The sequence below is a fragment of the Podarcis liolepis genome (genome assembly GCF_965112155.1).
Source record: "Podarcis liolepis genome assembly, chromosome: 4".
NCBI classification, from domain to species: Eukaryota; Metazoa; Chordata; class Lepidosauria; order Squamata; family Lacertidae; genus Podarcis; species Podarcis liolepis.
Window position 1 is genome coordinate 33,938,744 of NC_139558.1, and position 13,131 is coordinate 33,951,874.

The 13,131-nt window shown below is 40.6% G+C and overlaps 1 protein-coding gene across 3 annotated transcripts in view; it reads right to left on the minus strand.

Annotated features, from left to right (window-relative positions):
* GABRB3 (gamma-aminobutyric acid type A receptor subunit beta3) overlaps nucleotides 1-13,131 on the minus strand; it is a 203,584-nt gene that overhangs the window by 13,372 nt on the left and 177,081 nt on the right. For 2 of the 3 annotated variants that reach the window (XM_083501724.1, XM_083501725.1), the window contains 2 exons: nucleotides 7,361-7,581; nucleotides 796-878 (listed from right to left, as the gene is read on the minus strand). In XM_083501724.1, coding sequence (XP_083357850.1) covers nucleotides 796-878; nucleotides 7,361-7,581 — 304 coding nt within the window. Of the gene's footprint in view, nucleotides 1-795; nucleotides 879-7,360; nucleotides 7,582-9,914; nucleotides 10,079-13,131 lie in introns of those variants that run through there. The other variant, XM_083501726.1, reaches the window with a different exon arrangement.

Genomic DNA, 13,131 nt, shown 5'->3' on the forward strand with positions numbered 1-13,131 from the left:
AACGGCATTATATTTTCCATGCCTTTGGGGTTGGTTTATTTTTTTTAATGCCCACAAATAATAGCAACTTAGTTACTGTATTTATGTACGTATTTATTTTTCTACATATGAAAATGAAAAAGATCCCTGCAAAAAAATAATTAAAAAATCAAGGGAATACAGTGGCCATGATCCAAACAAAAACCAAACACTTTTAAGTTGCAGTGATTTCAGTGGGGGGAACTTAAGCACCCGATTAACCTTCTGATTTGCATAAACAGAAGCTGAAAGTACCTAGTTTTGCCTGCATCATATGCAACAGATTTAATATTAAGAAACTCATATTTTGTCCTAGGTTGTCCTATCAGTGTCACCTTCCGTGTGTGTGTGTTCAGGGGACCTCCCTTTCACAGTAACTGTTCCTCTTCGTCTCTGATGCTGTTGCCCTTTCATTTGCTCTGCCCTTCTGGGCCCAATCCATACCACCAACCAGAGAGAGAGAGAGAAGTCAAGTGACTGCCCCATCACTGTTCACTTGCTTGGAGAGGGCAGCTGATGAGGCAGTGACATAGAAAAGGGCATAGGGATCTGAATTTTGCCAGCGGACCCCTGCTAAGGTGCAGCCTTCAATAAATGCCTAACAATATCAACCCTTTATGCCAGCCCTGATACCATCCTGAGTCTTCAGTATGTGTCATGAATGTGAACGGGAAACCAAATAAATAACTGACCAGCAAAATTAAAATTATTATAATTTGTGCTAAAATACTCCACACAACTGAATCTAGTAAAGCAAGTACTTTTATGTGTACGTACAGCTTTCTATTTCCAGTGTACAATTCTGCTCATCTAATGGGTATCTTCGCAAGTCCATCATGCAAGCTGCAGTGGTTGTAATTCTGAAACAAAATGCAACAATAGGAACTTTATAAGAGCAATAAATCAACAGTCCCTTAAATAAATATAAGACTAAAAAGAAAAGAAAAACAGGAACTGATAAGTAATGCGAGAGAGGTACTGAATCGTTTGCTGTCCCTTCACTAGGACTAAGCTCATGGGTGGGCAGCCTGTGGCCCACTGGGCTCCCCATTTGTCTCGCCAGGCTATTTGGGCAAAGCCATGCTCACCTGTCCTGCACCTTTCATCCTATGAGGGGCGGGTAGATGTGGTTGGGACAAAGAGGAGTTTGTGGGCACCTATCAGCCGGTTCCTGGGACTTCAAAGCACAGAGCAGGGCTCCTTGAAAGCACCAACAGCGAATTGCTTTTCTTTGCTTGAAGAGGACCCTGCACAGCTGAAGCCTCGATAATCAGCAAGTTATCAATTACACAAGGGAGCTCCCCTTCAGAAATTCCTTGGTGCAGTTGAGGGGACCAGAAGCAGCAGCTAGGATTCAAAGCGCTTCCTCCAGGACTTTGAACCCAATTTCCTTCTATTGAAAAGTGTTTTTCGTTTCTTTTCACAGAAAGCTACCCATATTCAAAGAACTGGAGAATGCACTTTGAACACAAGCTACTTTCTCTGCAGAGGAGCACCCCACCCCCTTTAATTTTTAACAAGTGTCAATCTTCTGACATCACTGTGACTTCAGGAGTTAGATAAGGGGTGGTTGCACCCACCCGTCACAGTTGGACCATGAGGGGTGGAGAAGATAAGGATCCGGCTCACTGGTCAGATCCAGTACTGTACCCCAGTTTAATTCCTCTATTTCTGCACAGCCAAATGCAGCACAGACAGATACATGGCAACTCTGTTTTTACTTATTCATTAAATATTTCTTTATTCTGCCATATCCAAAAAGTTAACGGTAATTTTCAAAGGACAAGGTACAATGCTAATAAAAGACTATCCTTGTTAGTTTAGGAACCTCGCCCCTCAAAACGATGAGGTAAGCTCAAAACGATGCACCCACTGAAATTCTAAAATGTGGGGCAGAAAAAAATGGAAACCTCTTCTTCAGGGGAAGAACAGTTTTGAAAAATTGGAACACAAATTTGAACAAAGTACTAGGCCTGGAATTTTCTGCAAACCTTGATGTCAAGCTTATCTACCACTGTTCTCCTTTTCTAATCCCTTACTCCTTAATCTCAATGAGAAACAAATTATTTTTTTACCAGTTCCACAAAAAAACATGATTTTTTTTCCTTTTTGCATATCACATGTATATCATACACATATACGCTCCAGGTTTCCTAAAGTAAATAAACAGATACATAAACAGATACATTCAACAATGTATATAACTCTATACAAATTACTTTTGTGTTGTTATTTATAAAATAATGATGTAGGAATAGAGTACCATATGGGGCATGACTCTTAAACCTACCATATATGGTGGGATTGTGTATAATTTTGCATATAATTGAGCTTTTAAAATAATACGCAGATTGCCGAGATATAGAAGAAGAAGAAGAGTTTGGATTTGATATCCTGCTTTATCAATACCCGAAGGAGTCTCAAAGCGGCTAACATTCTCCTTTCCCTTCCTCCCCCACAACAAACACTCTGTGAGGTGAGTGAGGCTGAGACACTTCAAAGAAGTGTGACTAGCCCAAGGTCACCCAGCAGCTGCATATGGAGGAGCGGGGACGCAAACCCAGTTCCCCAGATTACGAGACTATCGCTCTTAACCACTACACCACACTGGCTGACACTTGCTGCAAGAGGTGGTCCAATGTGGGCAAAACTCGGTTGGATTAGAAAACTTCTACATTCCATGCTATCTCCATCACAACACAGTGCTACTTAGAACCAAAGGCATTAATTGTTAATATAACACGTGCAGGTTGAGGATCAAACTGATTTGACACAGAAGACTATAACCAACAATCATGCGGAAGTTCAGCTAGCATGCCTACTCAGAGGCAAATCCCACTGAATTCAATGGGTCATCCTCCCAGGTAAGTGGGTGCACAGTTGCAACCTTAACATGTGGTTTTTAAACAAGTGTTTCAACATAATGCTTTAAGCATTGACTTAGAAATTTTGCTTGATCATGTGAGCTTGCTATGGATTCTGTCAGCAAACTTGTCCAATGAAGTTCAAAGCAAACCATTTCATTGAATGAGGGAAAACAGACTGATCATATATGTGTGGCCAAATGGAAGATGAATTGGGGTGATGGAGGAAAAGCTGCAAAAGATTTCTCAAGGGTTCACATTATAGCATGCAGGATAAAAAAATTAACAAAACTCTTAAGGACTGAAACAGCTTCTGAAGAGTGCCTTTGCAGCTGGTCTGTGGCTTCAGGGATGAATTCCTTTTTACCAAACATCTGCTAGCACCCAGCTAATTCCCCAGGCAAGGTGCTCAAGACTATTTACTACAGGGAGACTGTATTTCTCCAGTATGACAGCAGCAGCTGTGACTTAACATGTACAAGTAACACCAAATGACCCCCCTTTTGAAAAGCATGCTACCTTAAGCTAAGGGGCAATCAAGCTTGTTTTAAAATGCACCATTCTGGTAATTATATAATCCTATTTATTTGTTAAAGAAGTGGAATCGTTTTGCAAGCAGTTCCAGTTTAGTGCATCGGACAAATAAAAGACCTGAGCTTTTCTGCTTGCATCAAGTTCTTTAAGCAAACAAATATAAAATGATTTGCTTCAATAAATCAAGGGAGCTCCTAGCCTTTATCGTGCATTTGGATGCATTTTAAAATGAATATATGTGGGCAAACACACTTTAAATACTTATGGTACAATGCTTTTCTCTGTGGTTTTGAGTTATATGCCTATATTCCTTATACTCCTATATTGTTTATATAAAATGCTGCACAGCTTGCACACTTGGAAGGAGCAGCATAGTCAAGACCCTGATGTTGGGAAAGATGGAGGGCACAAGGAGAAGGGGACGGCAGAGGACGAGATGGTTGGACAGTGTTCTTGAAGCTACCAGCATGAGTCTGACCAAACTGCGGGAGGCAGTGGAAGACAGGAGTGCCTGGTATGCTCTGGTCCATGGGGTCATGAAGAGTCGGACACGACTAAACGACTAAACAACAACAAATCTCTTGCCCTGCATGCACCTAGAAGTAGGTAATCTCCATTAATTGCAATTGTTGTGACTGTCTTCAGAAATTGCTAAAGAAGTGCAGGCATCTGAATGCATTGTTATTTCACAATGCAGACTGCGCTGCCGGGAGAGGAGGCAGACCCCTTTAAATCCCAAAGAAGCGGACCCAAGCAGAAACAACACCAAGTTTCCACCTGGCTCTGCCCACTCCCTCTGCTGGTACCTCCTAAAGCCTGCCCACAATTGGGCTGACATCGTGAGAGGGGTAAAATTTGATTTCCCCATGGCTGAGGGGAATGTCTCCCATCAGCCATTGGGAGGCTCTGAATCAGTCTGGCACCAGCAGCAAGCTGTGAAGTGCCACAACTGTCTTACACCAGCACAATGAGTGGAATTTCCACACTCAAGTAGCAAGACTTGCCATGTTTGAAGAACAACATGCATACAAGTAGTGTACTGGCTGAATTTGCAGATAGCAGCAACGCTCAAAGCTGCTGTTGGTAAGGTTTATATTATTATTTTAAACTCTGTACAACATGTCACAGTTTCATATCATTTAGATTAATATTATTAGTTATATAATTAGACATATACAACAAACTAGTGCTTGAAAATAGTTTGAAGTAAATACCCTTGAGCTGATTTAATTTTCACAGAAGTCTTTGTAATTTACATCTACTCAACATGTTTAATAAAATTCCAAGACTAAATTGCGGATAGAATGGAATTAGCTCTTACAATCTGAAGAGATAATGTAAGCATTTGTTTTCTTTAAGAGATTTGCTGCTTTCAGCAATTATTCTCCAGAGCTTGTGTTTATTTGTTGAACTGAATTAAAGGTTGGCATGACATGAGCAACTTAACATTGAGTCATTATTTACTGCTGCTGTTGGGCTTTGGTCTATATACAAAATGTTGCTATTGTATGGCATTGTTAAACTGAGTGCCAGACCCCTCTTCTCCTTGAATCTAAGAAATGTTAGAATTTAATCCAAGCTTCAGATTCTTGGAATAGCCAGGCTACCCTCCTGGTGAGGTGATAAACCTGGGTGACGAGACATTAAGGGGAATTTAGGGTGTTAATGGAGATTAAGGGGCTTGGTACAAGATGGCAAATGGGTGGGGCCCCTTCTCTCAATAGATAAAGCCATAATTGAAAGTAGAGAGTTTGGGGAGCAGTGATGTGACCTAGAAGTAAAGCAGCAAGCTGGAGAGAGAACCAGAGCAACATTTGAGAGCAATATTTGCTTTCTGTTTGAATTTAAGGCTGTGGCTATGAAAGAAACAAGACCCATTTTGGGGTGTTCATGCTGTGAACCCCTCCAGCATAAGCTCTTAAAGACACCATAGTTTCTGCTGTGCCTCATTGCCAAAAGGAAACACAAATCCTGGGTAAGAACCTGGAACCCCTGGAATCTTGCAACGCTTGGATATTGGGGTGGCATGCAACACCGTGGTATTACAGCACTGGCTACTGAGGCAGTAGTAGAGAGGCTCTGGGTCGCTCATATTTTTCTGGGAAATGAGCAGGAATGAAAACATAACGAATCCTGCTTTTGCTAAAATGGAATGTGTTTTTCATATATCTTGCTCCTTTCATGAACAAGTCCGTAGCAAGCAACACAGCTTCTTATTTCTGAGACTGGGTAGTTTCTCAGGCTTGATGCTTTTGGACTAATTCAGGGTTTGCGTAGTTCTATCTTTTTGGGGGGAGCTCAGGAATTGTACAGCTACCTTTTTCAATGTTAGAGAAGTCATGGATTTTATTGCTTCAAGGCTGGGGAGCTGTTGGGCCTCATAATCTCAAATAAAGGTGTGCATGCCCCCCCATATAAGTATCCATGACTTTAAAAACAAATTCCAATCTGTTTCTGAGTCGTTCTGTGCTCTGTCCACTTGGATCTGTGTTTTGAATTCTGAGCCACTCTGTACACAATGAAGCTCTGTGTTTCCCTGTGTAATTTCCATCCTCTTTGGCCAAAGTGAGTGAAGTTTACAGAGGAGACCCTCCAGCATGAATTCAATCTGTCAAGTCCAGGGGTTTTTGGGAGAGTGTGGAGTGTGAAAATGTTTTGAAAATGAAACATTTGATGTAAACTGAATCAATGAACATTTAGTACAAACAACTCTGATCTGACTTGGGAGGTAAGGGCAGATTCTGACATGCTGCTTAGTCAATAAATTTGTGCCCTGATTTCACCCAACACTGGTGCCCAGTTTGAATTATTTCCAACATACTCACAAGCCACAGGCATGTGCTTTCCTGGGCACTGCTGCTTATCATATGAATCAGTGTGATCAACTGAAAGCTTCCCTGCTGGCACTGATATGGAGACTCTCTATATGACTGAACTGATTCATGAGATAGCAGCCCTAACTAGCAGCCTCCCACATGGTGACTTCAATAGGAGTTTCGCTCTACCTTGTGATTCATTATCAGTGCTTTGGATATTCCACATTAAATATATTACACACTTTTCCTTGTCCCACTAACACAATGGCATTAAGGTACCAGAAAGGCATGTTTGTCTGAGGGAACTGCCATGTAGAACTCCAGAGATAGGAGGGAATGTATGCTCTGTTGGGGTGGGAGGTAAAAGAGCAGGAAGGATGAGGAGTTAAGTTTCACACATGACTAGACCTTGGAGTGCAAGTCTCAACAGACCACATGCTTTTAAATGAATGTTTGATAGATACTTGGATATGAGTTGGTAGCTTAAATTTTGAAGCAAAGAAAACCTGGCAAAATTAGGAAATACAGTGGTACCTTGGTTCTCGAACTTAATCTGTTCCGGGAGTCCGTTTGACTCCTGAAACTGTATGAAAACCAAGGCACAGCTTCTGATTGGCTGCAGGAGCTTCCTGCACTCAATTGGAAGCTGCGTTAGGAGCCGCGTTGAGAGCCAGTGTGGTGTAGTGGTTAAGAGCTGTAGACTCGTAATCTGGGGAACCGGGTTCGCGTCTCCGTTCCTCCACATGCAGCTGCTGGGTGACCTTGGGCCAGTCACACTTCTCTGAAGTCTCTCAGCCTCACTCACCTCACAGAGTGTTTGCTGTGGGGGAGGAAGGGAAAGGAGAATGTTAGCCACTTTGAGACTCCTGAAGGGGAGTGATAAAGCGGGATATCAAATCCAAACTCTTCTTCTTCTTCTCTTCTTCAATTTGTTCAGGAGCCAAGCCATTTGAGTGACAAGGTACCACTGTATTAGCAACATCATTTATTGTCTGGGGGAATCTTTTAGAGAAATGCTAGAGGATGCACAATAGGTGGCAGAGGGTCTATGATAACTTAACACCAAGGGAACAAAGGTCAACAGCACAAAACCAATACTGGAAAAATCTCGATCACGCTGCTACATACCTGAGGCCATACAACACTGTACCATCTGGATGAAGGCGAATCATTCGATTCTTAACAGTAACACCGTGCACGAATGATTTCTTGTCATTTAGGAAGTAAGTATCAGGCACCCATAGTTGATCCGCTACTCGGTTATCAAGCGTAAGGTTGAGAGGAATCCCAGCATAGGCTAGTCTTTTATCTCTCCAGTATTGTTGAAAATACATAGTTAGTGTGTAGTCCTGGTGGAGAGAAGAGAAGAAACTTAAGTCATATATATCACACTTCTGAAATCAATTTTGTACATTTTCTTTGTCTGATACACTTCATTCTAAGCCTAGCTTGTGTTCAACATTTGAGTTCTGTTGCATATCACCGTGCGATTCTGTGTAATTGAAATGTCACTGGGTTGTTGCTTTTTTAAAAAGAAAACGTGTAGGGAAAGATTCAACTTTTTATTTTCTTCCTCAAATGTGCACCGGTAAATTACTAATTTTTTTGTGTGAGGGCTGCTGCCTTATGTGGTGTAACATTTGCCTCTATGGGAACACTTTTGGATATACTTGCATGGAAGGAAGAATGGGAAAGAAGCTACACTAGAATTGGGCATCCATCTGAATTTTTCAGAATCCCAAATCAGACATGAATTTCTCAGGGGATACGATACAATACTGCAAGATGAAAAACTATCTTTGGTGGAGAATGATTGTCACTACTGTTCAGAGAAATAGCAGTTATATTCCGCTCTCAGTGCTCATGAACAATTTCTATTAGTGCATCGTCAGAAGGACAATATACCCCCTGGTGTTTTCTGCAATTTCTGATGTAGAGGATAGGAACAAATGCATTCTCTACCAGTTATAGCTTAATTAAAGCTTGGTTTTAGTAGTAATAAAATTGCAAAGTATTTTTATTGGCCTCTAATAAGTAATTTGGAACCAAAAACTAGATTACTAAAACCCACAGGTATATGTGTAGCACCAAAACCACATTATAGTGCAATATTAGTAATTTGATTAAACTAGAAGCAGTCTAAAAGAACTCTGTGTCACTGGGAAAAAGAATAAATAGCAGGAAAGGCACGCCACAGCTATCTTGTACTCTCCCAAAAGTTCCATCATATTCCCATTTTTGAGAAAGAGGAGAGAAGAGCTTCCTGCTCAGTAACTGAAGATGAAGCTGCTTTCATGCTGACTTCATAAACTAGTAGCCTTCAAAACCATACAACTCCGTGAACAAATAGCTAAATACATAAAATACTGAAACACTTGTGCTTACCTCTCCAAACTTTGCCACACTGTATTTTTCTCACACAATGCCACCCATAAAATATTTGTTTTATCATTTATCGCAGTGTAATAAAATTATATAACAAAGCTGGTGGAGAAAACATGGCTCTCCCATTATAGAAAAATAAAAAAATCCTACAACCTCAATAATTTTACAATCAGCATTGTAAAAACTGGAAAGGAACTCCTATCAACTTATTAAAGCAATTTCCAATTTGGAATAAAATTACATTCATTTAGATGAGTAAGTACAGATGGCCCCAATATTCTGTTTTTTTATTTAGCAACTGGCTTCACAAAGAAAAGTTCTTACAAGAAATTGGGGGGTGGGTGGGAGAGGAGCAGGGAGTTACAGTGTTAAGTCTATTAAATAAAGTTTGGTTCATGTTTCTATTCTGAAGGTGCCTGTGCATTTATTCATATGTAACAGGATATCTTATACATAAACATGAGTGGAAACAAGGTTTGTTCTCTTTGGAACGAGGATATTTCCTTTCAACTTTCTTGAACTGAATACACCTTTTTAAAGAGGAAATGTTCCCATCAGCTTTTTTATCCCAAGACTTTGAAAGTCTCTGTGTTGCAGGACATGACCATCATAGTTTCCCAGATTATTGCCTTGCTACCTATATAGTGAGCAGGAGGTTCTGTGTGTGTTTGCAGGTCCTTTAAGAAAAGAAAGTTTATAACAGTTAAAGGCTTCTTATGAATAGTAACGCAGGTGGCACTGTGGGTTAAACCACAGAGCCTAGGACTTGCCGATCGGAAGGTCGGCGGTTTGAATCCCTGCAACGGGGTGAGCTCCCGTTGCTCGGTCCCAGCTCCTGCCCACCTAGCAGTTCGAAAGCACATCAAAGTGCAAGTAGATAAATAGGTACCGCCCCAGCGGGAAGGTAAACGGTGTTTCCCTGCACTGCTCTGGTTCGCCAGAAGCGGCTTAGTCATGCTGGCCACATGACCCGGAAGCTGTACTTTATTGGCTCCCTCGGCCAATAAAGCGAGATGAGCGCCACAACCCCAGAGTTGGTCACGACTGGACCTAATGGTCAGGAGTCCCTTTACCCTTTATAGTGGGCAGGAGGCTCTCTCTCTCTCTCTCTCTCTCTCTGTGTGTGTGTGTGTGTGTGTGTGTGTGTGTGTTTGCAGGTCCTTTAAGAAAAGAAAGTTTATAATAGTTAAGGGCTTCTTATCAATAGTAACAGGTCAGTGCTAAATCAATTTCTTATCTCTGTTGTGCTTCTTTAAGTAAAGGAGCAGGACAGTTAATTTTGACTTCTTTTACCCACCTCAGAGCATATTTTTAGCTAGTGTTGGAAAATGTGTTGGCTCCAAATGAAGGCCAAGTGGCACGCTAACATTTTTGCAGGTCTCTAGCACAATGAAAGCTGCCTCCCAAAGTGCATGCCTTTTGGTGCGAATAAGTATGCCAACAACCTCTTTGGTGAGTATAAGTGTAATGAGAAAGGTTGCCATATCAACCAGTGTTAAGAGATACTGCACGCAATAGAAGGTTGGTTGGCATAGCAACAAAAGGCACAATATCTTCATTTTGGCACGGGGAGAAAAACTAACCACAAAGTGGTTAGGCTTTCAGGCATGGAAAGAGAAAGGACAGAGCAATACCATGAGATTGTTTTTGTTGTGCCACAGTCTCCTGTTGCCCAAATGATATAAAAGCTAGACCACTGAAGGAGCTATTCCTGCAGTTATAAATTGCATTCTGGAATATTGCTTTAGCGAGAAAATGTAAATTGGTCATAAAAAAATTAAAAAATGCCTACTATTTCTATTCAATAATTTGGCTTATTGGGGCTTCCAGTGCAGTTCTAATGACTGAATAATCTAAAAATAATCCTTTCAATTTCAGCAGTCATTCTAAATAAGTTGTTCTTTATGTTTATTGATTGCTGTGTAAAATGTTTTGTGAAAAGCTATTGGAAACAAATATATAAAAACAATCCATGTTCAAAGGAATGTTCTTAAGGTAGGCTTATAAGTAAGGAATTTTAGAAATTTATTTACTTATAATACAGTTTATATTATTTTAAAAGTAGTTTCTTTATACAATTTACAAAATTGTAAATTGATGTGAAAATTCCTGAGCAATGGATTTATTTATGGAATAAATACATAGATTTCCCTTCCTTAGTTGATGCCAGGCAATGTCAGTGGCCTTCAACTTAGGAAATTAAGGTCATACACCTGGAGCTCAGAAGATATCACACAGAAGACAATACACCAGATCTCACGATCTGAACACATTGTGTACTCAGGAAATCATCTGTTAGGCAAGCAGTCACATAACAAGTAAATGATTTCCATTGATTCCTATGGGGTAATTTCTTAGGTCTTATGCAGTTCAGATTCTCTCTCTCTCTCCCCCCCCCATCATTGCAGCTTTTATTGTTGTAAGTTGTTTTGGATCCCCTTTGCCTGGGGAAGCAGTATAAATATTTTAAAATAAACAAGAAATGAAAAAAGAAGTCTCTTCATTCTCACAACACAATGCTTTACATGTCTACTCAGAAGTCAGTCCCAATGAGTTCAATGGGGCTTCCTCCTAATTGATGCAAGATTGCAGTCCTAGTCTGAATGCAGCACCCTAGCCACTACCTCTATGAACATAGTGATAGGACATCAACATTTCCTTCCTGATTAAAATGGTCCAAATGAATCTCAAAAGATTCATAGTGCATTCATATACATGTTTACTCAGATGAAAGATCTACTATGGTTGATGGAGCTTACTTCCAGATAATTGTGCACATGACCGCAAACTCAGTGACTGAAGGGATATGTCCATTTCCTTTCCTCTTTCTTTCTCTTACACACTGAAGTGTATAGCAAAAGGGGGCATGATACTGTACTGGAAGTGGCAAGCAAGGATAGCCAATGAAGAGTAGAATGGTCTACTCTCAACTAATCACAGAGCATTTAAAGATGCACCTCTGTCATTTACCCTTTACATGTTTGCTGCAAGAAGCTTTGCGCAAGCAAGATTCCCACATAAAACAGATAAACAAAGATATCTCAAAGGTTCTCAAATATTGCATTTAAAGACTCTGTATTTCAATGCAACCTAAAAGAGCTGAGATGTGTAGGTGGCATTTATCAGGATCCAGCCATTCCAGGTTGGAAGCATCAGGAGAAAGACACAACTAGTAGATTGAGACTGTTGACGACAGCTCTTTTTCAAAAAGGACCAGAAAGCTAAATACCCAAGAAAACTACCATTCAAAAGACAAATAACCTTAGGCTCAGCAAAGCACTGAAATTGCTTTATGCAGCACAAAGTTTATTTCCTTTTTAAGCTAACACTCTCGAGGGGATAGATTATTTAGAATCATTGTAACCACTTTAAAGAAAGGAACAAAATGTTCAAAGACAGTTGTGTCTGAACCTGAAGTAGCAGTGGCCAGATGAGGGCCTCGCTTTGCTTTAGCAAGAGGAGGCAGGGGGATAGGATTCCTTGAAACTGTCATCTCATCTTTGAAGTAAACTCAAACCATATTTTTTTCAAGCTTTCCACTGCCATCCAAATAAACTTCAAAAGAAGACAGACATTTCTCAGCCAATCTTTGAATGCTGCAGTTTCAGGGAAAGAATCCTGTATCAAAATGGTCAAATGGGGCCGCCCTCGCAGTCGACTTAGAAACTTCAAACTGCAGTGGCCAGAACTCTAGCTAGCAGTCCATTTAGAGTCATATAACCTCTGTTTTAAAACAGCTGCATTGGTCGCCAGTTCATCTCCAGGGCCTTTCAAGGTGCTCACATTAGTGTTTGAAGTCCTAAATGACTTAGGCCCCAAAGAGACTGTCTCCTTCCCTTCAAGACCCTGCTGGGTGTTAAGATTAGCAAAGAAGGTTCTCTCGGCACTTTCACAGCCTTTGGATATTGGCAGTTGAAGAGAGTGCCTTGGGACCTCATGGCAAAGAGGGGTTAATAAGTATTAATAATAATAATCCTGCTGCAATCCTATGTGAAGAGTTTCAGGTTGCAGAGTGCCCCCCCCATAGGAGCCAAGTGGTGCCATCTCCACCTCTACATACCACCACTGCACAGAATGAACCATTGCAACAAATTTCCCACAAGCAGGGGTGCTTGTCACACCACACATAGGACAACTGGCCAGCCTGGTCAACCTCAATTCCCTGCTGTGAAGTTTGGGAGCTGGGCTGTACCTGGGGTCTTGGGAGAGATAGACTGCTAAATTATCTCTCTGTCTCTCTATAAACTCATGATTGCAGTCTAGGAGCATAATATAAGTTTGCACCTAATTTTTAATTATAGAAGGCTCAAGAATGTGGAAATTTCAGCTGAAACTCTTGCTGTTTTCATTTTTATCATAGCAGCATATTAAATGTTTTGTAAGTAATTATATACATCTTTAAAAAAAGAAAGAGTACAACTGTACTAGTGAATAACATGTAATTCATTTAACACTGAGGAATACTTATATGCCTTATTCCGAATTGATGCTGAGTATATAAACAATGTAATTTG